This window comes from Microcaecilia unicolor, chromosome 3, assembly GCF_901765095.1.
Source record: "Microcaecilia unicolor chromosome 3, aMicUni1.1, whole genome shotgun sequence".
Lineage (NCBI taxonomy): Eukaryota > Metazoa > Chordata > Amphibia > Gymnophiona > Siphonopidae > Microcaecilia > Microcaecilia unicolor.
Window position 1 is genome coordinate 264,389,705 of NC_044033.1, and position 25,757 is coordinate 264,415,461.

At 44.7% G+C, this 25,757-nt stretch overlaps 1 protein-coding gene across 5 annotated transcripts in view; it reads left to right on the top strand.

The window, feature by feature from the left end:
• Positions 1 to 25,757, top strand: part of TAB2 (TGF-beta activated kinase 1 (MAP3K7) binding protein 2) — a 174,483-nt gene that overhangs the window by 121,967 nt on the left and 26,759 nt on the right. For 2 of the 5 annotated variants that reach the window (XM_030198047.1, XM_030198048.1), the window contains exons 5-6: positions 1,012 to 1,105; positions 15,482 to 15,577. In XM_030198047.1, coding sequence (XP_030053907.1) covers positions 1,012 to 1,105; positions 15,482 to 15,577 — 190 coding nt within the window. Of the gene's footprint in view, positions 1 to 1,011; positions 1,106 to 15,481; positions 15,578 to 17,072; positions 17,151 to 25,757 lie in introns of all 5 variants that reach the window. The other 3 variants (XM_030198050.1, XM_030198051.1, XM_030198049.1) reach the window with 3 other exon arrangements.

Here is a 25,757-nt window from a genome sequence, read left to right on the forward strand (position 1 = left end):
TACCTTTGCTGGCGGGATGCCAAAACTCTGTTAGTTGAAGAGGTCCACTGCCTGAGGTCCGAGTTACATGCTCCATACTGCTTGCTCAAGCAAATCAATAGCATGCTTCATCCACCAGCACCTGCATTCCCATGCATGCCCTCCTTCTCCACTTCCATCCATCATCTGCCCTCCTCTATCCCCATGCATTCAGTGTCAGCCCTCCTTCTCTCTCCCCTTTCATCCATTGTCTGCCCTCCTTCTCTCTCCCTTCCATCCCTCTCTCTCTCGCCACTTTCATCCAGTCTCTACCCTCTGTCGTGTTCCCCTTCCATCCAGCTTAAGCCCCTTCTCTGTTTCTCCCCTCAATTCAGCATTTGTCCCTGCTCCCCTCCCCCCCCCCCCCCCCCCCCCCCCCCCACACACACACACACCAATCCTTGCTGCTGCTTTTCTAGATCAGCAGCAGCAGCAAAACAAGCTGCAACCATGCAGGACCAGACTCTCCAAACTTGCGGCTGCCGGCTGTGTTCTGGAACAGGAAGTGATGTTCGAGGGGACAGAATCGTCAGCCACATATATGAAGAGTCTGGCGCTGAGTGTCTGCACCTTGTTTTGCCACTGCTGCTTATGTAGAGAAGCAGCAGCGGGCAGGCATGGGTGTGAGTGGGGGGAGCAGGGACAGAGAGGTGGCAGATGCTGGATTGGGGGGGGGAGAGCAGTAGTGGTTCGTGTGGTGGCAGGAGGGATGTCAGGATTTGCTGCTGCACCCCTGAGAGTTTGCTGCAGTACACAGTTTGGGAACCGCTGCCATAGATCATGTCCGAGAATCCTCTGAGATCCTTGACGATACAAGTATAGTAATTAGCAATTCTGTGAACCTTGTTACTATGAAAGGTGATGACACCTTGCAGTTTGCAGTTCTTTATTCAATTCCATCATTTAGAAAACCTTTATTCAGTATTGATGCTTGCTTTTAGATGTCTCAACTGTCCTTGAGTTTATCATATAATACGTGTCTCCTTATTTCAGCTTGAAGAAATGCAGCATTTAAGAAGTTGTAACAGACAACTGCAGATTGACATTGACTGTTTAACCAAAGAAATTGATCTTTTTCAACAAAGAGGTATAGAATTTCTTCATATCGTGGAATATTTGCTGCTGCTTCTTCCTCCAAGCATCTTTCACCTAAAAAAAGGATTATACTGTACTCTAGATTTCATTTTTAGTTCTGAATGTTTAATGCACAGACATGCTACAGATTGGATTCTGATATTAACACAGAGAATATGAGGTTGGGAAGATTATACATTCAACTCTGATAGCTGCAGAAATGGTCATTCTTTGTATCTTTTCCTGTATTTCAGCTGCACAAATCAGAATTATTAACGTTATATGGTCCAAGTGACCTGTATGATAGTTTAATAGATACAGTATAGATTGATGGTTGCCTGTCTTTGTCGCTAACCTGTATAGTATCTGTATATTTCACAAATCACAAATTGAGATGAACTTTGAGGTCATTTTCAAATGCACGGTACTTTTATGGAAGAATATTCTGTGATTTCATCCATTGTTTTTGCCTATTTGAACACAGTAGGTGCAAAATTGGTGTATTTTGTATGAAAAGAAATCTGGGAAGGAGATGGGTATGCAGTTTGCTCATATGGCAAATGCAAAAACTTCCCTTTTGCACAATTTTTCATCCCATTTTCCTTGTTAGACTCAAATTTTGTAATTTTTCATACTTAAAGATGGATATTTTTGCTTATTAAAAACTTGTTTCCTTAGCATCCATACCAGACTACTCTATAGCCTGTGAGTTGTGTCTATCAACCAGGGATGGAGACAGAGAAGCAAAATAGTTCTGTGTGATACATTCCTTAAGGGCACCTGTCTGCAGCAGATGGGACGGACAGACTGTGCAGCTCCTGGATTGTTTCTGAGAAGCTCCTGACCCAGTTGGAACACTGGATGTCAGTTAAGCAGAGGGGTACCTCATTTGAGGTTTTAAGCTCCATTAAATAACGAGAAAAAAAAAAACACCTGGAGCAGAGATGATACTCTGAGTCTGAACTCTTCTCCCTCCTTCCTTTCCCCTCCCTTGTTCTCCTTTCCCCCTGAAAGGGATTTAGCTATAATTGCTTCCTTGCCTCAGAACATAAGAGTTTCAGACTTCGCAGCATCTGTTCCAGGCTGCAATACCGGTTCGTGAAAGATTTAGCATCCGGCCAAAAGCAAAGGTGGAGGGGTTCCCCAGATTATGCTATGGTCTGTGCTGTGCATGTGGAGTAAGACTAGGCATTAATAAAATTCATGGTTAAAACATGCCATGCCCTTTCTCTCACTCTCTCTGTCTCTATTAGAGAAATTGGAAAGTTCATGAAAGCTACATATCTTCCCTCAGTCATGGCAGACTCTGCACAGTTGAGTTCTCTACTGAGTTAATATTTCAACAGGTAGCGTTACATGCATGTCAGAGCTCCTCTCTCCTCCCCAGTCCCTTTCATCTAAGGGAGCAATAGTGGGAACAGCCTTTAGAACTGGCTGTCTGCCCCTCTACAAATGAACAGTATGCGGGCAACAGTATGAAGAGGAGAGAATATTTAAAGTTTAAACATCCCTACACTGGAGTAACAGCTCCTGGTAGGACTAAGGGAAAGAACGTTATCAGGTAAGACATACTTTCTCCTTGGAAGATAGAGGCGTTATCTGTTTTAAAGAATGTAATGTTTTTAATTTACATATTTTGCTTAATATAGGGAATTTGGGATTGATGAATTATGGTTAAACTTTAAAAAAAAAGTATTGACTCTTGCTTCGGAATTAGCTACAAGTAGGGGAGGGCATTTAGTGCACTACTAATTTGATTTAATTTTTTAAAATTTTAACTAGGATTACATTTTTTAATACTGACCAAAATTGTTAACGCCCCTCTGTTATGTAGGATTGCTTTCTGTCCCCTGCCTATCCTATTTCACCTTGGCATAACGCAGCAGAGGAAAGACATCAATGTCAGTTGCAAGTAGCATGTGGGATCGCTGACAGAAACTCTATGAAGAGCCTAATAAATGGGGTGGGGGAAGAGATGCCAGACCTGTGTGCTGTGGAGGGGGGGGGGTGTCAGTAGCAGCAGCAGGAGAGTAGAGGAATGGGTGTCTGTGTGTCAGGGTTAAGAGGTTTAGCAGTAGAAGGGGAGATACTTGGTTATATATACCAGGGGAAGGATGCAGTAGGAGAGGAGAAAGGTATGGGGGAGGGGGAGCAATGTACTGTGGGAAGGAAGCATGTGTTTGAAACTTTTCATTATGTTCAGCAGATTTAAAACATTTCCATACAGTCTGTGCAGTGGAAATTTACTAGTACAAAGCCATCCAGCCCAGAGGTGCAATTAATCATGTGATTAAAAATTTTAATACCACAATTAATTTTTATTACAATTTTTAATTGTTGCCCACCCCTGGCTACAAGTCTTCAGTGAGGAATTTTGCCTTCCTCTAGAATATCTATTGAGCAGCAGTCGAGTCTTCTATGATGGAGGTAAGTGATGCTAGGAGCTCCTTTGCTTGGATCCTTCCCTATTGCCTGATCAGGGCTAGTTCAAGACAAGACCTTCAGTGTTTTGGCCATGCTTCTCAGGGCTTCTGTGCAGAGTATATAGCTATCTTTAACAGGTTGTGTGATTTCATCCTCCACAAGAGTGAACTCCCTTTTAGGGACCAAAATTCAGAACCTGGCTAGAAGTATTTATGGGAGATCTAACTCACCTCGGACCCTCTTCCCAATAGTAGTCATCGTTGACCTACATTCAGAGGCTAAGAGTAATACCATTCTGGCATCTCCCTCCCTTCCTCAGGAAGGTAGTCTTGGACAGAAGATTTGACTGGAGTGGACATCATCTTGTTACAAATTGCTGTGTTCTGGCTGTGCAACTTCATGGAAATATGAGCTTCCATTCCATTCAGGGATGGGCAGATGGTTGCCTTATTGCCTTACAGCCATTATGCCCCTGTCCTAGTGACAGTTTTGTATACTATGCTACAGTGCCTTCTAGATCAAGAGATCAGGGAGTGGTAGAATGGCTGTAAGAGAAGTTTAGTCAGCTTGAGACCGATACCCCTGTCAGTATGATCCAACTGAGTGGTTCCTGATGAAGCCCTGCTAGAAAATCAACAGTTGAACTGTGGGGTTGTCAAGCCAGCATTTATTGAGCTAAGTTGATGCAGGCCATGCTGTAGCTTGAACAGTTTTTGTAACTCAGTTATCTTTAACATTTGTTCTCTATTATGGGCAATTTTGCATGATGCTCCTATATGGGCATTTTTGAATGAGTGGAGTAGGGAATATTTACCCCATGAAAGAAACTTGATCACAGGCACAAAGTCTTTTATAGATAACAGTGTCTTGTTGATTAGACCTTGGCAGAAGCCTTGGTTTCTGATGGTATTTCCCACTTTCCTCATTTCTTTACATTCATTCCACACAACCCTTTGGATTGTGTTTGGCTGTTTTTCAGTTCTCTGGAGTATTAGATTACCTGTTTAGGATTAACAGCTCATACTGTTTTTTTCATCATGTGGTAGAATGGCTCTCAGAATCATCTGAAGAACTGGAATATACTGCTAGAACCACCCCTTTTTCTTTTTGGTTGTCTAGCGCATTCCTTTATCTGTGGACAACTTCTCCCTAACTGCTATTCTATAAATGGTGCTCAAAGTTAGGTGCTGTTTATAAAATAGCGCTAAGTGCCGGGAACTGCAATTACATTTAGGCACGCCCATTTACATCAGAAACAAACCTTGGTGTAAACCCCCACACCTAAACTAGGGATATATAACAATACTTTACAGATCAGGAAACTAACAATATTTTATATAATTAGCATAATCTTTATTAATGTCAAAAATATAAACAATACTTTTATGCTTCTATAAATACACATCACAAATCTCATATAAAACTAAATAATAATCATTCATACTACACTCATGCATTCATTACCCATAAAACCTAAAGCCAGAGAGATGAAACCAGAGAGCCAAAACGGTGCCAGTCTGTCAAATCATCCCGTAGGAACACATTATAATGTCCAAACCTTTAATATTTCAGCAGCGTCTCAATGCTGCCATATTCTGAGAATAATGGTTTCTCCACGGAGCACCGACTGAACTCCAGCCGTCTGAAGTCGTGATTAGTCCAGCAAAGCTCTTCACATCCACTGATTTCAACTCTTAGTCCCACTCAAGATCCTTGTTATTTCTCTTATATATCCGCATATTCCAAGCCAACTTCAGTTTATTTTATTTTTCACTCATATTCAGCTCAGTTTATTTTCGTTTTCAGCTCGACACAAACACTTAGTTTTGCTCAATTGGCGTACCAATCATGTGTTTCACTCAATAGGCGTTCTCAGGAGCTGTATATATAACAATACGCCTAAATTGCAGGAATACCCCTGGTCCCCCATATGATCCTACCATGGCTGTGCTCCCTTTTTGATCCACGCGTAAAAGTTCTATGCGAATCTGGGCAAATAGATTTTAATGCCAATTAGCACTGATAATTGTTAGGGCCCAGTTATCAGTGCTAATTGGCTCAATATTCTATATTCTTATTTCTTTTATTACTCCGATAATACTCAACTTATTTCTCTCCATCAATACTTTGTAATCTCAATTACTATGTAAGCCGTATTGAACCTGCTTTGAGTGGGAAAGCGAGGGGTACAAATGTAGTAAATAAATATTCAGTTAAATTAGGCGCGCACCCAAATTTGGGCATGCAGTTTAAAGCACCATTTATAGAATTCAAGGAGTAGTGTCTTCCTTTGGCCATATAACTAGTGGCCTGAAGGCCAACTTTTAATACCACTGCCAAGAGTCAGTAAAGAGGATCAAACTCTTTCTCCGAAGACAAGCAGGCCATATTCTCACATGTGGGTGACGTCATCCATGTCGCCCATTTCACCCATTTCAGAGCATTAAACAGCTAATATAGCTATAAGACCACTTGCAGCGTCCCCACTGTGCATGTGAGAGTGTCTTCCCGCCCACTGCGAGAGAGGGGGACCAACAGTCTTCTCTCATTTGCTGTGAGGAGTGGATATGCTGCTCACAGCTCCTCACATTGTGTCTGGTGTGTGAGTACCTTTTTTGCGAGCATTGTGCCTTCCCTGGGAGATTTGTTTTTTTTCTCCATGCTTTTTTAGTTTTTTTTTTTTTGTTTGTTTGTTTGTTTTTTCCTTATAGTTTTCAGTCTTTTTCCCAACTTTTTAAGTTTTCTTCTTTTTTTCACATTATTTGGGCCTGTGTTATTCTTTCAAATGGAGGTTTGCTGTCTGGTGTGAGAGCAAGGCCCTAGACCCTCTTTCTTGCCCTACACAGTTCCTGCTTGAGTACCTTCTACACCTCTCTGAGTCTGATCTTAAGACCAACTCTGTCAGGGTTCACCTCAGTGCAGTTAGTGCTTACTGTCGCCATGTAGATAGTAAGCCCATCTCTGCACATCCGCCAGTTACTTGCTTCATGAGAGGTTTGCTTTTGACAAAGCCCCCTGTCAAACTTCCACCTTTGTCATGGGACCTCAATTTTGTCCTCACCTAGCTGATAAGCTCCTTTTGAGCCATTCGATTCTTGCCATCTGAAGTACTTGACCTGGAAGGTCTTGTTTTTGGTGGCTGTTAATTCAGCTCGCAGGGTCAGTGAACTTCAGAGCTTAGTAGCGGATCCACCTTACACAAAATTTCATCATAACTGCGTAGTTCTCCACACGCTTCCTAAGTTCCTGCCTAAGGTTTTGTCTGAGTTCCATCTAAACCAGTCAATTGTCCTGCCAACATGCATTCCCATACCTTATGGCCATCCTGGTGAAAGCACACTGCACACCTTGGACTGCAAGCAAGCTTTGGCCTTTTACTTAGACTCAGCCCTACAGTCTATCCAGCTTTTTGTTTCTTTTGATCCCAACAGGATGGAGGGGGTCACCATCAGGAAATGTACAATCTCCAGTTGGCTAGCAGATTGCATGTCATTCACTTATGCCCAGGTTGGGCTGACTCTTAAGGGTCACGTAAAGGTTCATAATATCAAAGCCATGGCGATGTTGGTAGCCCACTGGAGATCAGCCTCCATTGAAAAAATTTGTAAGGCTGCAACGTGGTCTTTTGTCCACACACTCACATCTCACTACTGCCTTGAGCAGAATACACAACATGATAGTCACTTTGGACAGACAGTGCTGCAAAATTTGTTTGGTGTCTAGAATGCAACTCTACCCCACTAGGCCCATTTTGCTCTGTTTCAGGCTGCACTCTCACATAGTTGTATATAGTTTCAGATTAATCAGTATTTTGCCCTCACTGTTTTGAGGTCCCAGTTTGACCAATGGTGGTTGTTTTCAGTGAGCCTGGTAACTAGGGATTCCCACATATGAGAATATGTCCTGCTTCTCCTTGGAGAAAGCAAAGATACTTACCTGTAGCAGGTATTCTCTGAGGACAGCAGACCATTCATTCTCAAGTTCCCTTCCTCCTCCCCTTTTATTTGTTTCATGATATAGTATTGTACTGTTTGACCCGCGCTCTTGTGGCAGGCAGGAAGGCAGTCGTGTATGAGCGGTGGGGAAGCTGCGCGTGGCTCTTAAAGCTATATTAGCTGTTTAATGCTCTGCACCAGGCGACGTGGATGACATCACCCACATGTGAGAATGAATAGCCTGCTGTCCTCGGAGAGTACCTGCTACAGGTAAGTATCTTTGCTTTGCCTACTAAGGTGCTTGTACACCACTAAAAATGGAGAGCTCTAAGGAACTTATGCTGCTATCAGTAAAAACACACACAGAGAAAAAAAAAAAGGAAGAGAAAGGTCATGTTTGCGGCTGGGTAAAAAGGAAACATTTTGCAGTTGCACTGATATTTCAACCTCCTAGCTATAGTTCCTTCTGGCTTAGATCTTTTAATAAAGCTGGGTACTACCTGTAGTAGAGGAATAGTGTTATCATTAGTTTCATTTTCCCTTTCTATCTCAGGTTCACTCTTACAGGTTTCAAAAGCTAAATTTATCAAATTCTGAGCATTCATCTCAGATGACATTTGGAACCTTTAGATGTTTACATCTGTTAATACTTATTTGATGTATTGTAAATTTTCATTCATATATATATATAAATTCTTATCACTTTTTCCTTTGTAGGATGTATGTCAAGAGAGGACAGCTGGGAGGGCCAGATAAGGTTGTCTTCATCTCTTCTTTGTTTTTTCTTAGCTAGACTGTTGCCCCCTGATAAATCGTCTTTTTATGCTTGACTTCTCCATAGCTGCATCCACCTTGTAGTATTTTTCTCCATTCAAAGAATTATATGGTAATTCTGTACTCGGGGGGGGGAGGGGGGGGTTATCTTTCTGGGAGTATTCAGAAAGATGTTAATCTTCTCATTCTCAGTGAAACTCCTTGGTTTTCTCTTCCCCAGCTTGAAGGATTTTGGTTCTCAAGAATTCTTGGAGTAATCTTATTTTTCAGTTTCTCAGGTAGAAGATGGTTGTTACACTTCCTTCTTTCTTCCTTTATGGACTTCATCATGCTTCCTGAGGAATCAGTTGAACTTTTCCATTTTAGTTTCATTTCCTTATTCCAGTAAGGTTAAGTACCTCATATACTCCTCCCCAGTGTAATTGAGGTTCTTTCTCACATGTGTGTAATTGGGAAGATTTAATATTTATAAGAACACTAGTAAAAGAGGCCCGTTTCTGAGCAAATGAAACGGGCGCTAGCAAGGTTTTCATCGCCAACACCCCCCCCTCCCTCCCTGGCCAACCCCTTCGTTGTTCTGCCATAGCTCCGTCCTCGAGGGCGGGCCCGGAGCAATTTTGTTGGCTTCACCACCACGAACCTTCGAACCTTTTTGAAGGAAGTCAGGGCTTGGCTTCACTGACGTCAGTGTCCTCAGAACGTTGAGGGTGAGTTTTATTATAGTAGATAAGAATAGCCATACTGGATCAGACTAATGGTCCATCTAGCCCAGTACCTGTTTTCAGCAGTGGCCAATCCAGGTCACAAGTACCTGGCAGAAACCCAAATATTAGCAAGATTCCATTCTAACAATCCAAGGTCAAGCAGTGGCGTCCCCATGTCTATTTCAATAGCAGACTATGGACTGTTCCTCCAGGAACCCAGATGCGCTAACCTCTTTTACCACGTCCTCCTGCAACAAGCTCCAGAGTTTAACTATTCATTAAGTGAAAAAAAGTTTCCTCCTATTTATTTTAAAAATATTTCCATGTAACTTAATTGTGTCCCCTTGTTTTTTTTACTTTTTGAAAGAGTAAAACAAAAACCATTTATATATCACTCAGGATTTTGGAGACCTCAATTATTTCTCTCTCAGCCATCTCTCTTCCAACCTGAAGAACCCTGACCTCGTTAGCCTTTCCTCATATGAGAGGAGTTCATCCCCTTTATCATTTCAGTCACTCTTCTTTGAACCTTTTCTAATTCCGCTATATCTTTTTTGAGATAAGGTGACCAGAATTTAATGCAGTACTCAATGTGAGGTTGTACCACAGAACGATATAGAGGCATTATAATATTCTTGGTCTTATTTACCATCCCTTGTCTAAAACTTCCTAGCATCCTGTTTTTGCTTTTTTGGCCACCGCTGCACACGGCAGAAGATTTCAGCATATTGTCTACAGTAACATCTTAATCTTTTTCTTGGGTGCTGACTCCCAAGGTGGAGTATGATTTAGATTATTCTTCCCAATGTGCATCACTTTGCATTTGTCCACATTAAATTTCGTCTGCCATTTGGATGTCCAGTCTTCCAATTTCCTAAGGTCTCCCTGCAATTTTTCACAGTCCATATGTATTTTAACACCTTTGAATAATTTTTGTGCCATCTGCAAATTTAATCACCTTGCTTATTATTCTGATTTCTAGATCATTTATAATATGTTAAATAACACCGGTCCCAGTACAGATGCATGCAGCACTCCACTATTCACATTTCTCCTCTGAGAAAAATGTCCATTTAACCCCACCCTGTGTTTTGTGTCCAGTAACCAATCCCTAATCCACAACAGAACTTATCCCTTGGCTCTCTCATTTTCTTAGGAGTCTCTCATGAGGAACTTTGTCAAAAGCTTTCTGAAAATCTAGATACACTACTTCAACCGGCTCACCTTTATTGACACGTTTATCCATACCTTCAAAGTAATGAAGCAATTTGGTGAGGCAGGACTTCCTTGGCTGAATCCATGCTGACTTTGTCCCATTAAACCATATTTGTCTATGTGTTCCATAATTTTATTCTTTATAATAGTTTCCACTATTTTGCCTGGCACTGACATTAGGCTTACCAGTCAATAATTTCCCAGATCTCCCCGGAACCCTTTTTAAAAATTGGGGTTACATTGACCACCCTCCAATCTTCAGATAGTATGGATGATTTTAACAGGTTACAGATCACTGACAACAGATCAGCAGTTTAATGTTTGAGTTTTTTCAGTAGCCCAGGGTGCATGCCATCTGGTCCAGGTGATTTACTATTATTTGCTTCTCTTCTACCAATCATTTTGTTGTTGGAGATTGGTTGCAGTGACACTTTCCCTTTTTATCATGAGTCTGAGCTCTGGATGTACTTGCATTTGCAAGTTAGTTTGGTTTTTGTGATATCTCCACCTTCCTGTCCTTAGATTGGGCTTTGTTTGGCCAGGAATTTAGAGTCCCATTCTAATTTGCTTTGCTACATCCCACAGGTTCTGGACTTGTTTGGTATGGATGCTAAGGAAGGAGAAATTCTTGCCTGATAATTTTCTTTCCTTTTGTCCTACCAAACCAGTCCAGAAAAACTTCCTAACTGAATATTAATAAACATACTTCCATTCTGAATTGCTCTCCTGTTTTCTTATTTCTCATTTCAAATTACTTCTGTTTTCTCAGTGGATTTTCAGGCAGCTCTTGACCCAGTTGGAGAACTGTCAGTAGAGGTTAACAGTATCGTAAAGGTAACATAGAATATGATGTTTCACTGGAAGTGTGAACACTATTGCTTGGTCATTCTGTATACTGAGCATTCTATGGCTGCACATTGCCCTAAATGAGCAAATCACACAGAATTGCTTTCTCTTGTCTCCATTTGCTGGTCAATGGGCATAACCCACAGGTTCTGGACTGATCTGGTAGGACTAAAGGAAAGAAAATTATCATGTAAGACATAATTTCTCCTTGGAAGATAGAGGCATAATTTCTTAAGCAAGTAATGCACTTAATTTACAGATTCTGCTTAATATGTTATTAAAGGGAAATGGGATTGATGGATTAGGGTTAAGATCTTAATGCTTCAGAATTAGCTACAAGTGTTCAGTGAGTAACTTTGCTGCCTTCTAGCATTTCACTTTGAAATATCTACTGTGAAATTAGAAGAGAGAACTGATAGATTTCTCCTCTGTTAGCTTATCTGATTTAGTCTAGGTGATGGTTCTCGACCTGAGACAGCCACGAGCCAATGTAAATCAGTGACTGCTACACTAATGCACACTGGCATTTGCTTGCTACCACCTCTCCAGGCTGTTCCCAAATTTCTGCGGAGCCTCTGAGTGCTGAACCAAAAGCAAGGTGGTGGTAAAAAAAAAAAAAGTGCAAATAAATTATTTATGCCCTTGGGGGGGAGCATGGCTGTGAGCGGCTGTGCAACAGATGTTCGCTATGAGCTGCAGACTGGGGGGGGGGGGGGGGGGCTGCTGTTGAGGGCGGCTAGAGGCAGTGTACAATACAGGGCTGAGGGTGGGACCTGGCAGCCTGAACAGGCTTTCTAAAAAATTGAAGTGCCTCCAATAGCCCATCCTAGACTTCGGAAAGCCCAGTGTTTCTAATAATAATACAATAAGTATAAAATGATAAATTTACCATATATTATCTTTTTTTTTAATTGGAATTGAAGTTCATAACATTTTTGCCAACTTTAAACACCACCTAAAATTGCTTCTGACTCCGACTTCACAGCCCTATTTTCATTATGCCCATGTGAGTGAAAGAGCATGTGGCCAATCATCAGCTCCATGAGCCAAAGAAGCTGTAGTTGAAGCGGGATCCTGTCAGGTTTTGTGACCCATGTTGACCGCTATTAGAGACAGGATTCTGAACTTGATAGACCTTTGGCCTGACCCAGGGGTAGGAAACTCCGGTCCTCGAGAGCCGCAGGCAGGTCAGGTTTTCAGGATATCCACAATGAATATGCAGGAGATAGATTTGCAAGCACTGCCTCCATGGTATGCAAATCTATCTCCTGCATATTCATTGTGGATATCCTGAAAACCTGACCTGCCTGCGGCTCTCGAGGACCGGAGTTGCGTACCCCTGGTCTGACCCAATATGATAGTTCTTATTACCCATGTAACAGAATAGAGAAGGAAGCAATGGGAAGGATCCTAAGATACAGAGGCAAATATCATGCATTATTGCTTTAACTCACATCACTGCCTCTCTATGCCTTTTTAAGTGCTAGTCATCTCTTGCCATGGCTGTCAGTTTTGGAAGTCATTTTTCTACATCACCCTAGGCCAGGGGTTCTCAATACGACACACTTAAGCAAGTCAAGTTTTCAGGATACCCACGATGAATAGGCAGATAAATTTACATGTTGTACCTCGGTTGTTTGCAAATTTATCTCCTGCATGTTTCCTCTGGGTAGCCAAAACACCTGACTGTGTCCCACGGTCTGGGTTGAGAACCCCTGCCCTAGGGTCATGTGCTTTCTGCTGCTGTGCAAATTGGGGTCATGGCTGCAGAAAGATTGGTGAGTGCTCACCTATGATATAATAGAAGAAAAAAAGAAGGGTTTGTTCCTTGACTACGTTATAAAGAGGGTTGCTTTATATTGCACCAATTTTATAGTGTCTACAGTGTTGCTATTTTTTTTAAATGTTCTCAAGGGAATATTATTACTTTCAGAATTGTTCACGTTAGCTATATTAGCAAACTGTATTGTATCCTGCCTGCAGGCCAGAAATATAATTTGACAAAGGACAGTACCAAAACCTGGGTGTTCTTGTTTCTGTCCTCTGTAATTTTTAGTTTACTACTGTTTGTAATTTTTGTTACCCCTTTTTATTTTAATTTCATTGGAGCCCATTTACTAAAGTGTGGTAAGTTTTTGCGTTTATGCACATTAGTTACAAAATAAAACATATGGTAAGTGCAGAGCCTTTGTGGTAAATTTCAGGGACATGGCCAGCATCAACCCTGCATTTACTGCACAGGGTGGACAGCATTAGACCCATGTTAAATGGCTTTTGAGATAGTGTGAGTGCTTTGGCACTGTCTGCCAGTGCATTTACTGTGGCCTCATAGGTAACAGAAGATGCACCCAATTTATTTCATTTATTAAGACAGCCTTTACCCCCACTCCAAGACCCCATGGATATACCATAGTTTGCCCTGGTATCTAGGGGCTAAGGGGCCTTATTTGGCCATTTGATCCCTAATGGTAGTCCTGTGAGACTAATGCTACTGGTTAACTGGCGCTGTCTTCAACCCAGCAGTGGAAAAGGCAGAAGTGGCTGAGCATTGCTGCTGCCCTTATGCCCATTACATCAGGGAACCTTCCAATAGGTCCTAGACCATCTTTGTAGGGGGATGATGGTCAGTTAGCTGGCCTCTTCAAGGGAGAGGGGCAAGGGGCTCAGTTTTACTGGGGCCGGGGGGGGATGAGAATGGAAACATCATGGTATGACTGGAGAGGGGGATCGGGTGGATTTTTGGGGCCTTTAGTACCTGTTGCCAATACAATGGGTGCACATAATGTTTCCTCTTGACTTACTGCATGCAGTGTCCGTGCTCTTATCTCTGCCCATAGCCCGCTCCATTACCACTCTAAATTGTGCTAATTAGCATGAGATTTTTACTGTACTAGCTGTTTTAGCAAATGCTAATGCTGTGGGGGCATACACAGATTACACTCTTTGGGTGTAATTGGGGAACGTGACTTGTAATATAAATTATGGATAAGTGTGTAATGTCTAGAAAGTAATTATGTTCCCTTTATCTATAGATCCGAATTCTAAAGCCCAAATACTAACAGAACTGACTCAGCACCCAAAGATACTATAAAAAATAGATATTTATTTACATAGCAACAAAAATAAAATGTAAAGGCAAGAGTAATGATAGAAATGGACTTAAAGATAGCTCAGAGCAAATGCACATTAAATTACACCCTAAGGTAGACCGTCACTTTCCGGTCTCTTATCTTACCCCCTTAACAATAGCATGGCAGTTATACAACCTGAATGTAGGTGGCACAAGACAACCAGCAGGTGGCAGAGTGTTCACAATACAGATCAATCAAGCTGGCAGAGCAGGGGCTGCACTTCAAATCAGATAGAAAGCAAGCAGCTCTTTTCCTTGGTTTACAGCCCCTTTTATGGAGAAAATGCAGGCTTCAACTGGTTTGGTGACGTGAACCTTAGCCTTGAATGGACCCCAAATCCAAATCTTTATTGAAACAACCTTATCTGTTTCAGATGTTATGACTTGAGGGGCCACAATACTGTTCCACTTTGCATCATGCTGAAGCGGCACTTTGACCATGAAGTCATTGTCCCAGTAAACAATGTGCATTTCTTGGGTGAAAACTGGCCTCAAAGTCTGGAGCAAGTTTTTTGATTCCTAATGTTGTGAATTGGGGAATCAAAACACGGTGTCTCATGCGGCAGTGTCATTCTAACAATGAAGTCCTAGTTCCAACAAACGGTGTGCAATTGTTCTTCTTGACCTGCAAACTTTTCAATGTCTGGCAGTGTCCTTCCTGACTGCACACAAGTCTGAGACCTATTAGAGCAACAGGCCTTTTCATGAAAGCTGAAGTTAGCCAGAGTCTGTATTTTAAAGTCAGGTTTATAATGCTGAATAGTGCCATATAGAGCCACATAATTTATGTAAGGCTTTTGCTCCTACAGTTCACCTTAGTAAACAGGCCCCTTCTATATTATTTTGGCAACACATGTAAAATTGTCCTGCTAGTGAAGTTATCTGAATCTCCTGCTCTGGTACTCAGCCGAGTGTAAAAATCATCAGCTTTGTCTTAGTTTCTTGATGCTATCCAGTGATACTAGCTACCCCAAGATGCCTCTTTAGGAGGAAATAGGTTGGAAATCTAGGTTTAAACAGTTGGTAGAGGTGCTCACAGAATCCCAGTCAGAGAAAATACTATCTGTTAAAATTATAGATTATTTTAATTGAGTGAATTGTAAGGAGCAAATTGAGATGGTGAGCAGTGTGTCCCATTATGTTTTGTGGAGACTAATTTTTCCTGTTTAGAAATACAGCCTACAATCCTTGATTGACCAAGTATATTCATTAGGTAAATGGAGGAGAAAAACAATGTTCTAAAACATAGGACATTTTTGTAAAGAAAGTTTCTTAACTTCTGTGTTTTTAAATTACAGCCATCACAAAAACTGTGTATAAATCATTCTTTTTATGTTTTCTTGTCTTCACTTGTATTCCAGGACCACATTTTAATCCCAGTGATATGTATAATTTCTATAAAAATATTGGATTTGTGGGTCCTGTGCCACCAAAACCCAAAGGTACTGTATCTGTTGGTAAGTTGAAAGAGTTTAGTACAATATTGCAGTTTTATTAAGTCATACATGTTAAACTGCTTAGTCTATTTACTGAAGAAAGACTTGAGATCAACATCAGTTGCGGTCTGCATAGTGTGTGTAAGTCATTCCCCACCCACAAGCTTCAGGATATATGGGAAAGCTATTCTACCTGTATCAAGGTTCCTAAGCAGGGCTGAGGACATCATCGCTGGGCTTTGCGTTGTGGTCTGTGTGGCTTTTATGAATTTTCTCTCCCTCCCCCCACCACTCCTTGCAGCTTATGGACTGTGATCTGATCCTGCACCCTGGTGACATCAAGATGTATGAAAAGAAGTACCAGGAATGCAAGCACACGCCCTGCCATATCTTTCTTTATGTGCACAGTGTTATAAGTTTAAGGAACTGTTGGATTATTAAGTTGTAAAGGACTTAAATATAAGCAGGCATACGCCACTACCTTCTCTTACAGAAGTACACAGCTATGGAATGCGTTACCCCCAGCCCTAAAAACTATGGACAATCTAAGCAACTTTCGCAAATCTTTGAAGACACATCTCTTCAATAGAGCCTACAAAAAGAACCCTTAAAGACACAAATCACCACACAACCCACCCAATCATATAAATACACCCCTATCTAACACCCCCTACTCTAGCTTCTAATATCTTCGGCTTACCACCGAATGTATCTAAGATCCTCTCATGACTATGTCATAACAACACTCTGTAAGCCACATTGAGCCTGCAAATAGGTGGGAAAATGTGGGGTACAAATGCAATAAATAAATTATTGATATTGGGTGGAAGGAACCATTGTGAGTAATAGAAAATGTATATTCCTTGTTAACCATGACAGACTATTCCAGATGAGTCAGTTATGTCCCTCTGCCACCAGATAGTGTCATAGAAAAACAGCTCAGAGTGGACTTCATTCCCCACTGTAAGGGGCTAATGCTGCCTTCATTTCCTCAGTATTTGGCTCCAGCGGAAGGTGCAGACATGTGGTCTGGTGCAGTCACTGTGTATAGGCCACTCCTGGGACAGCTGTAGGCCCAAATTCCCAGAGGAGTATAGACTGAGTCCAGGGAACACTGCAAGCAGCAGTCCTTTGGGACTGACTTCCCTTCCTCCTTGAACAGAATAAAAAGCTAGGATTGGTGGAGGCCAGTCCACAGAGCCCAGGGTTGCTAAACCTGTTGGTGCTGGGGTCCCTCCTCTCTAATATCCTTGTGGGGGATTATGGCTGAACTGCTTACTTTCCTCCTCCTCCTCCTCCTCCCCCCACACTCTTGAAAGGGGGGCGGTGATACATTCCCTGATTGCTGGCCAATTAAAGTTTTTGGAAGAGGAGGAAGAAAACAAAACAAAAAAAATCCTTCAATGCTGCTGCTTCCCAGCCTGCCTCATGGTCTGCCATGTTGCTGTATTGGATTGGGACTCAGGGGGTCTGACATGATCATGCTCCCTTTCTCTTTCCCTCCACTTGTTTTTAGTATGTCTGGGGAAGAAGAGAGGTGATGTACTGCAGGTACATCTTGGCAGTTCAATATGTTGATGCAGGCACCAACTAGGTGAGTGCAATCCACTTTCCTTCCACTTGTTTCCAGTGTGTCTGAAAATAATGGGAGGTGATAGGCTGCAGGTAAGTCATAACAGGTCTGTGACAACTGGTGCATTTGGCCTTGCTTGGGTGCCAGGTGAGTGAGTGCAATGTGTGAAGGTTTAGCATCTAGCTATAAGCAAAGCTGGAGAGGTTCCTCAGATTGAGATGTGGTATGTGTGGAGTAAGACCTGGTCAGTGCTCCTGTTTTCATGAGATCAGCAACTTTTTTATTACCACTTTGCACCAAAAATTCATAAGTAAAGCATATTGGGCCTTTTATCTCCTTTTTTCCCCTCTGATGATTTTTTTAAATTATTTTTGCATGATTTAGTATACCACTCTTTACAAAAAGCATAAGAGCAGTTTACAAGATTAAAAAGAAAGTGGACAAATGTTCTCGAGGGAGGAAAGGAAAGGGCCGCCACCTCACACTGAGCAGAACATTTCACTGTATTATGTACAACATTACCTAGATCTTTTTCTTGGGTGCTGATCCCTAAGGTGGACCCTAGCATCAGGTAACTGTGATTCGGATTATTCTTTCCAATCTGCATCACTTTGCATTTGTCCACATTAAATTTCATTTGCCATTTGGATGCCCAGTCTTCCAATTTCCTTATGTGTTCCTGCAATTTTTCACAGTCGGCATATGTTTTAACAACTTTGAAAAGTTTTGTGTCATCTGCAGATTTAATCACCTCACTTGTTCAGATTTTCATATCATTTATAAATATATTAATTAGCACCAGTCCCAGGACTGATCCCTGCGGCACTTCACTGTTCACCTTCCCCCATTGAGAGAAATGATCATTGAACCTTACCCTTTGTTTTCTGTCCAATAACCAGTTCCTAATCCACAATAGAACATTGCCTCCTATCCCATAACTCTTTAATTTTCTTAGGAGTTTCTCATGAGGAACTTTGTCAAACGCTTTCTGAAAATCTAGATACGCTACATCAACCGGCTCACCTTTATCCACATGTTTATTCACACCTTCAGAGAAATGAAGTACATTGGTGAGGCAAGACTTCACTTGGCTGAACCCATGCTGAGTCTGCCCCATTGAACCATATTTGTCTTATGTGTTCCGTAATTTTATTCTTTATAATAATTTGCAATATTTTGCTTGGCACTGACATCAGGCTTACCGGTCTGTAATTTCCCGTATCACCATGGAACCCTTTTTTAAAAATCGGCGTTAAATTGACCATCCTCCAATCTTCAGGTACAATGGATGGTTTACATATTACTAACAGCAGGTTAGCAGTTTCATGCTTGAGTTTATTGAATACCCTTGGATGTATGCCATCCGGTCCAGGTGAAAATTAAATGCAGCTACAGTAGATTTCCTTTGTGCCTTCATTCCAGATATTAGCTCAGACTTGATCATGTTATGATCACTGTTTCCTAGTGGATCGAACGCTGTTAACACTCATACTGTGCCCTGCATACCACAAAGGACTAGATCTAAAATGGCGCCCCCCCCTCTTGTCATTTCCTGGACCAGTTGCTCCAGGAAGCAATCGTTTATTACATCTAGAAATTTTATCTCCCTGGTGCTCCCTGATGTTACATTAATCCAGTCAATATTGAGATAATTGAAATCAGCATTATTATACTGTTGCCCAATTTGCCAGCTCTCCTAATTTCTGTAAACATTTCATCTGTCTGTTCATTCTGTCCCATCAGACAGTAGTACAGCCCCAGAATATTCCTTCCCTTCACACCTGGAATTTCTATCCATAATGATGCCACGCTGCTATCTATATTATGTGTTTATTTTATTTGACTTAATTACCTCTTTAACATATAGCGCAACCCTCCCCCCTCCAATTTGATCCTCTCTATCATCACAATACAATTTGTACCTTGTTAACACTGTCCTGTTGATTCTCCGAGGACAAGCAGGCTGCTTGTTCTCACTGATGGGTGACGTCCACGGCAGCCCCTCCAATCGGAAAACTTTACTAGCAAAGGCCTTTGCTAGTTCTCGCACGCCGATGCGCACCGCGCATGCGCTGCCGTCTTCCCGCCCGAACCGGCTCGTGTTCGTCAGTCTTCTTTTGTCCGCGCTCGGGACGGTTGTGTTTTGCGCCGTTTCGTGCCCCTCAAAGTTGACCCTCGCACGTCTTCGCGATTTTGTTAAAAAAAAAAAAAAAAAGACCTTTCGGTCTTGTCCCTTCCCGTGTGTCCAGTTTGTTTTCCCCAACGTAAGTTTCCTTTCGCTTTCGGGGTAGGCCTTTTTTGAGGCCTCGGTACGGGTTTTTTCTCTCCCTATTTTTGGTGCCTATTTCGCCATTACGAATTTTGATTTCGCCGGCGTGATTTTTCCGTCCATGTCATCGAAGTCTCCCAGCGGCTTCAAGAAGTGCACCCAGTGCGCCCGGGTAATCTCGCTCACTGATAGGCACGCGTCGTGTCTTCAGTGTCTGGGGGCTGGGCACCGCCCGCAGGCCTGTAGTCTTTGCGCCATTTTACAGAAGAGGACTCAGGTAGCGAGATTGGCCCAGTGGAACGTGTTGTTCTTGGGCTCTTCGTCGACAACAGCACCGGGGGCATCGAGTGCATCGACCTCGGCATCGAGGCATCGACCCTCTGCATCGTCGGTACCGAGACATCGAAAGTCGGCGTCGGTGGTACCGGGACCTCCACTAGTGCTGATGTCGTCGGACGGTGGTGCTTCGACTGGAGTGCAGGTGAGGGCTGTCCATTCCCCTGCTGGTGGCGGTGAGCCTTCGGGTGGGTCTCCCCCTACCCTGAGGGCTCCTGCGGTACAGCCCCCCCCGAGACTGACCTTCTTCGGCCTCGGCCCCGAGGAAGCGACGGCTGGATTCTATGTCCTCCTTGTCGGTACCGGGAAGTTCCAGTGACATGCTTCGTTTGAAAAAGTCAAAGAAGCATCGACACCGGTCTCCTTCCCTCATCGGTACCGAGAGCTCTGGGTCGCCGAGGGAGTCGGCACCCAGTAGGCATCGGCACCGGGAAGACCGCTCACCCTCTGTTCAGGAGGTGTCGATGCGCTCCACCTTGGACAGCCAGGAACAGCCTCCACGGCCGGAACAGACTCTGACCTCGACGCCTGCATCGGCTTCCTTGTCTTTCTCCACAGCCACTCTGAACAAGAGTCTCCGGGCCGTTCTCCCAGAGATCCTGGGAGAGCTGTTGCGCCCTTCCCCTCTGGTACCGGGGGTGCTTGCGCCACCGGTACCGTCGACTGAGGCGCCGGCTGGCCCCTTGCCCGGGGTGAGGTGTCCGACAAGCGGCACCGACTGCGGTCGCCTCCCAGGAAGGCTCCCCGACGACGTCGGCGGAGGGAGCTTCGCCAGTGCTGGCGAGAGAGTCTACCTCTCGACGCTCCCACCGTGGCCGTGTTTCCACGGAGTCAAGCCGGGCACGGCTTCAGACACAGGTTCATGAACTTGTGTCTGATACCGATGGTGAGGCCTCGTGGGAGGAGGAGGAGGACATCAGGTATTTCTCTGACGAGGCGTCTGATGGCCTTCCTTCTGATCCCACTCCCTCCCCTGAAAGGCAGCTTTCTCCTCCCGAGAGTCTGTCTTTTGCGGCCTTTGTCCGGGAGATGTCTATGGCCATCCCCTTCCCGGTGGTTGTGGAGGATGAGCCCAGGGCTGAAATGTTTGAGCTCTTGGACTATCCTTCTCCACCTAAGGAAGCGTCCACAGTACCCATGCATCATGTCCTAAAAAAGACATTGCTGGCGAACTGGACCAAGCCTCTAAGTAATCCCCACATTCCCAAGAAGATCGAGTCCCAGTACCGGATCCATGGGGACCCAGAGCTGATGCGCACTCAGTTGCCTCACGACTCTGGTGTGGTGGATCTGGCCCTAAAGAAGGCTAAGAGTTCTAGGGAGCATGCTTCAGCGCCCCCGGGCAAGGACTGTAGAACCTTAGACTCCTTTGGGAGGAAGGCCTACCATTCTTCTATGCTCGTGGCCAAAATCCAGTCTTACCAGCTCTACACGAGCATACATATGCGGAACAATGTGCGGCAGTTGGCGGGCTTGGTGGACAAGCTCCCTCCTGAGCAAGCCAAGCCATTTCAGGAGGTGGTCAGGCAGCTGAAGGCGTGCAGAAAATTCCTGGCCAGAGGGGTATATGATACCTTTGATGTTGCGTCCAGGGCCGCTGCTCAAGGTGTGGTGATGCGCAGACTCTCATGGCTGCGTGCCTCCGACCTGGAGAATAGGATCCAGCAGCGGATTGCGGACTCCCCTTGCCGAGCGGACAATATTTTTGGAGAGAAAGTCGAACAGGTGGTAGAGCAGCTCCACCAGCGGGATACCGCTTTCGACAAGTTCTCCCGCCGGCAGCCTTCAGCATCTACCTCCTCAGGTAGACGTTTTTATGGGGGAAGGAAGACTGTTCCCTACTCTTCTGGTAAGCGTAGGTACAATCCTCCTTCTCAACAGCCTGCGGCCCAGGCTAAGCCCCAGCGCGCGCGCTCTCGTCAGCAGCGTGCGCCTCAGCAAGGCCCCACGGCTCCCCAGCAAAAGCAGGGGGCGAGCTTTTGACTGTCTCCAGCAGAGCATAGCCGACATCAACGTGTCAGTGCCGGGCGATCTGCCGGTCGGGGGGAGGTTGAAAGTTTTTCACCAAAGGTGGCCTCTTATAACCTCCGACCGTTGAGTTCTTCAAATAGTCCGGCAAGGATACACCCTCAATTTGGCCTCCAAACCTCCAAATTGCCCACCGGGAGCTCAATCTTACAGCTTCCAGCACAAGCAGGTACTTGCAAAGGAACTGTCCGCCCTTCTCAGCGCCAATGCGGTCGAGCCCGTGCCATCCGGGCAAGAAGGGCTGGGATTCTATTCCAGGTACTTCCTTGTGGAAAAGAAAACAGGGGGGATGCGTCCCATCCTAGACCTAAGGGCCCTGAACAAATATCTGGTCAAGGAAAAGTTCAGGATGCTTTCCCTGGGCACCCTTCTCCCCATGATTCAGGAAAACGATTGGCTATGCTCTCTGGACTTGAAGGACGCCTACACGCACATCCCGATACTGCCAGAGACAGTATCTGCGATTTCAGCTGGGTATACGTCACTTCCAGTACTGTGTGCTACCCTTTGGGCTCGCCTCTGCGCCCAGAGTGTTCACGAAGTGCTTGGCTGTAGTAGCAGCGGCGCTTCGCAGGCTGGGAGTACACGTGTTCCCATATCTCGACGATTGGCTGGTGAAGAACACATCCGAGGCAGGAGCTCTACAGTCCATGCAGATGACTATTTGCCTCCTGGAGCTACTGGGGTTTGTGATAAATTATCCAAAGTCCCATCTTCTCCCAGTACAGAGACTCGAATTCATAGGAGCTCTGCTGGATTCTCGGACGGCTCGTGCCTATCTCCCAGAGACGAGAGCCAACAACTTGTTGTCCCTCGTCTCTCGGGTGCGAGCGTCCCAGCAAATCACAGCTCGGCAGATGTTGAGATTGCTGGGCCACATGGCCTCCACAGTTCATGTGACTCCCATGGCCCGCCTTCACATGCAATCTGCTCAATGGACCCTAGCTTCCCAGTGGTTTCAGGCTGCTGGGGATCTAGAAGACGTGATCCACCTGTCCACGAGTTTTCTCAACTCCCTGTATTGGTGGACGATTTGGTCCAATTTGACTCTGGGACGTCCTTTCCAAATTCCTCAGCCACAAAAAGTGCTGACTAAGGATGCGTCTCTCCTGGGGTGGGGAGCTCATGTCGATGGGCTTCACACCCAAGGAAGCTGGTCCCTCCAGGAACGCGATCTACAGATCAATCTTCTGGAGTTACGAGCGGTCTGGAACGCTCTGAAGGCTTTCAGAGATCGGCTGTCCCACCAAATTATCCAAATTCAGACAGACAACCAGGTTGCCATGTATTACATCAACAAGCAGGGGGGCACTGGATCTCGCCCCCTGTGTCAGGAAGCCGTCAGCATGTGGCTGTGGGCTCGCCGTTACGGCATGTTGCTCCAAGCCACATATCTGGCAGGCGTAAACAACAGTCTGGCCGACAGGTTGAGCAGGATCATGCAACCTCACGAGTGGTCGCTCAATTCCAGGGTAGTGCGGCAATTTTGTCAGGGCCAGCTGGCAGTGAGGAACAGCCTCTGTCTCATCACGCGTAGAACATAGCCACCATTTTAATGCCTCAGGGCCCAATAGAGCATTTAGTTGCATTAAGATCTTTGTTTTCTGTGGAATTTATATTGCTCTTACACCAGGCCTATTTACTGAAGCAAGGACAGAGTTGCTGCAGTGTGTTTCAATTTCTCATCTCACTGCCCCTCAGCTCCTAAGACATTTTGTTTAGTCCTCCAAGGGTGGACAGATGAAGTGTCTCTGCTTCTTCCTCCTGATCTGATGTGGCCTCGATCTATTCAGAGGAGCCATCATTGAAGGAGCTGTTAAAGGAGTGATAGCTCCCTCCTGAGCAGTGGTATGATTCGAAAGTACTGAAGTTGTTTCGTAAACAGGAGCTCAGTACTCTTATTTCTGAGACACTAGCAGTGCTTTCGACTGAAGAGCCTTCTGCTTCGGTGTCAGGAGTTCCATCTTCATCAACCATTAGGGGGCTTAGAGGTCCTTCTAAGGCCTTCCCAATGCATTCAGACATTCAGGACCTGATTACAGCAGAATGGGTCTTGCTGGACGCAGGGCAGAGAATGGGAAGAGGACACAGGTAAATTGCAGCTTCCCAGGGTGGACTAAGACCATCTGACTGGTGGAAGAAGAGGGCATAGTGCTAAAAGACCTACAAGATTGGAAGCTAGAAGGCACTCTGAAACGAGCCTTTGAAGTGGCCTCTTTGGGCCTTCAAGCGACAGTGTGCAGCTCATTTGTGGCAAGAGCATGCCTGAAGTAGCATCAGCAGTCTGCAACACAAGACGGGTGCCATAATGCCCAGCTGGAAGCGGGGTTGGCCTACTTGGTGGATGCTATTTGACATGTTACAGCCTGCAGTATGTCTCTGGCTGTTTTGGCATTGGGCAGCGGATGCATCATCATAGTCACATCTAGTTAAATTGTGCTTTCGGGGCAGATGTATATTTGGAAAAGATTTCAGTAACTTGGTGAAAGAACGGGGGGGGGGGGGGGGAACTAAGCAACAGCAGTTGCTGGAGGATAAGCCAAGAGCCTCTGGTCATCCAACTTCAGTGGGCTCTCAATTTCAAGACATCAGACGGTACCAGCCTTGGTGTCAGCAATATGGTCAGAAGTCCCACTTTGAGGTGCGCCAATCTTTATTTTCTGCGGACAGAAAGTCCTTTCAGTCAGCTAGAGAACCCAATGCCTCACGATCTTTGCAATGACACAAGGCTGGTTCACTATTCTCATCCTCTTGTGGAAGGAGTGGGCCAAAAACACTTTAGGCCAGTAGGTTCTGGATATTCTTACATAAGTACAGAGTTCCCCTGCCTGGTCGCTTCTCTTTTCTTGCAGTCTCCTTATTGAAAGAGAACCAGTGCAGTTGAGGTTCAGGCCACCGTAAATTCCTTGCTGGCACTCCAGGCCATTGTTCAATTCCCCAGGCCAAACATGGACAAGGTAGATACTCCGTCTACTTCATTTCCAAAGAAGGAAGGCACCTCAAAGGTATAAACCGCTACCTCTGACCCAATTTTGCATGAAAACACTAAGAGCAGTCATAGCCTCGGTTCAAGCGGGACAGTTTCTCACTGCCCTCTATTTTAAGGAGGCATACTTGCATATGCCCATATGGTCACTGCATTAGAGGTTTCTAATTTTGTGAAGCTGGGCTGTCACTTCTAGTTCAGGGCTTTGCCCTTTGGTCTCTTCACAGCACCAAGAACATTTACCAAGGTTATGGTGGTGGTGATGGTGGTGGCCTTCCTTTTGTGCCAGGGAATTGGAGTTCATCTGAATCTCAACAACTGACTCATTAGTACATCATCCTGTTTGGACAGCTTGGTGGCGACAGACAAAGTCGTCCATCTTCTGCAGTCATTGGGTTGGGTGATCAGTTTCGAGAAGAGCGGGATAACTCCGTCGCAGATGCTGGAGTATCTAGACATTCTATTTGACACAGCAAGGGAGAAGATCTCCCTCAAGGAATGGAAGAGGTCGAAGCTGGTTCAACATATTCGTCTTCTCAGTCAAGGCAGGCCTAAGATCTGGGACTAGGTCCAGGTTCTTGGGTCAATGATGAGAGCGTTGGAAGAGGTATTGTGGGCCAGAGCTCATATGCAGCCATTATAGGAGTCTCTTCTTGGCCGTTGGTCTCTGGTGTCATAGAAGTTTGACCTTCATCTTCCTTGGACACAGTTGCCAGACGGAGTATGCAGTGCTGGTTGCCCAGAAATTTGATCATCAGAGCTCCCTTTCTGATAACACAATGAGAGATGATGACAATAGACACCAGCAAGTCAGTTTGGGGTTCTCATAAGTCTGTGGTCAATAAATCGCTTGGCGCACAGGGCAATGCAGAATGCCTTATGCAACTTTGCTCCCTTTATGTCAGGGAAGGGGGAGGTCCCAATCCGAGTTTTCTCCAACAATGGAATGGCAATGTCTTACATCAACAAGTAACGTGGGACCCGCAGCCATCTGATAGCAGTGGAAGTG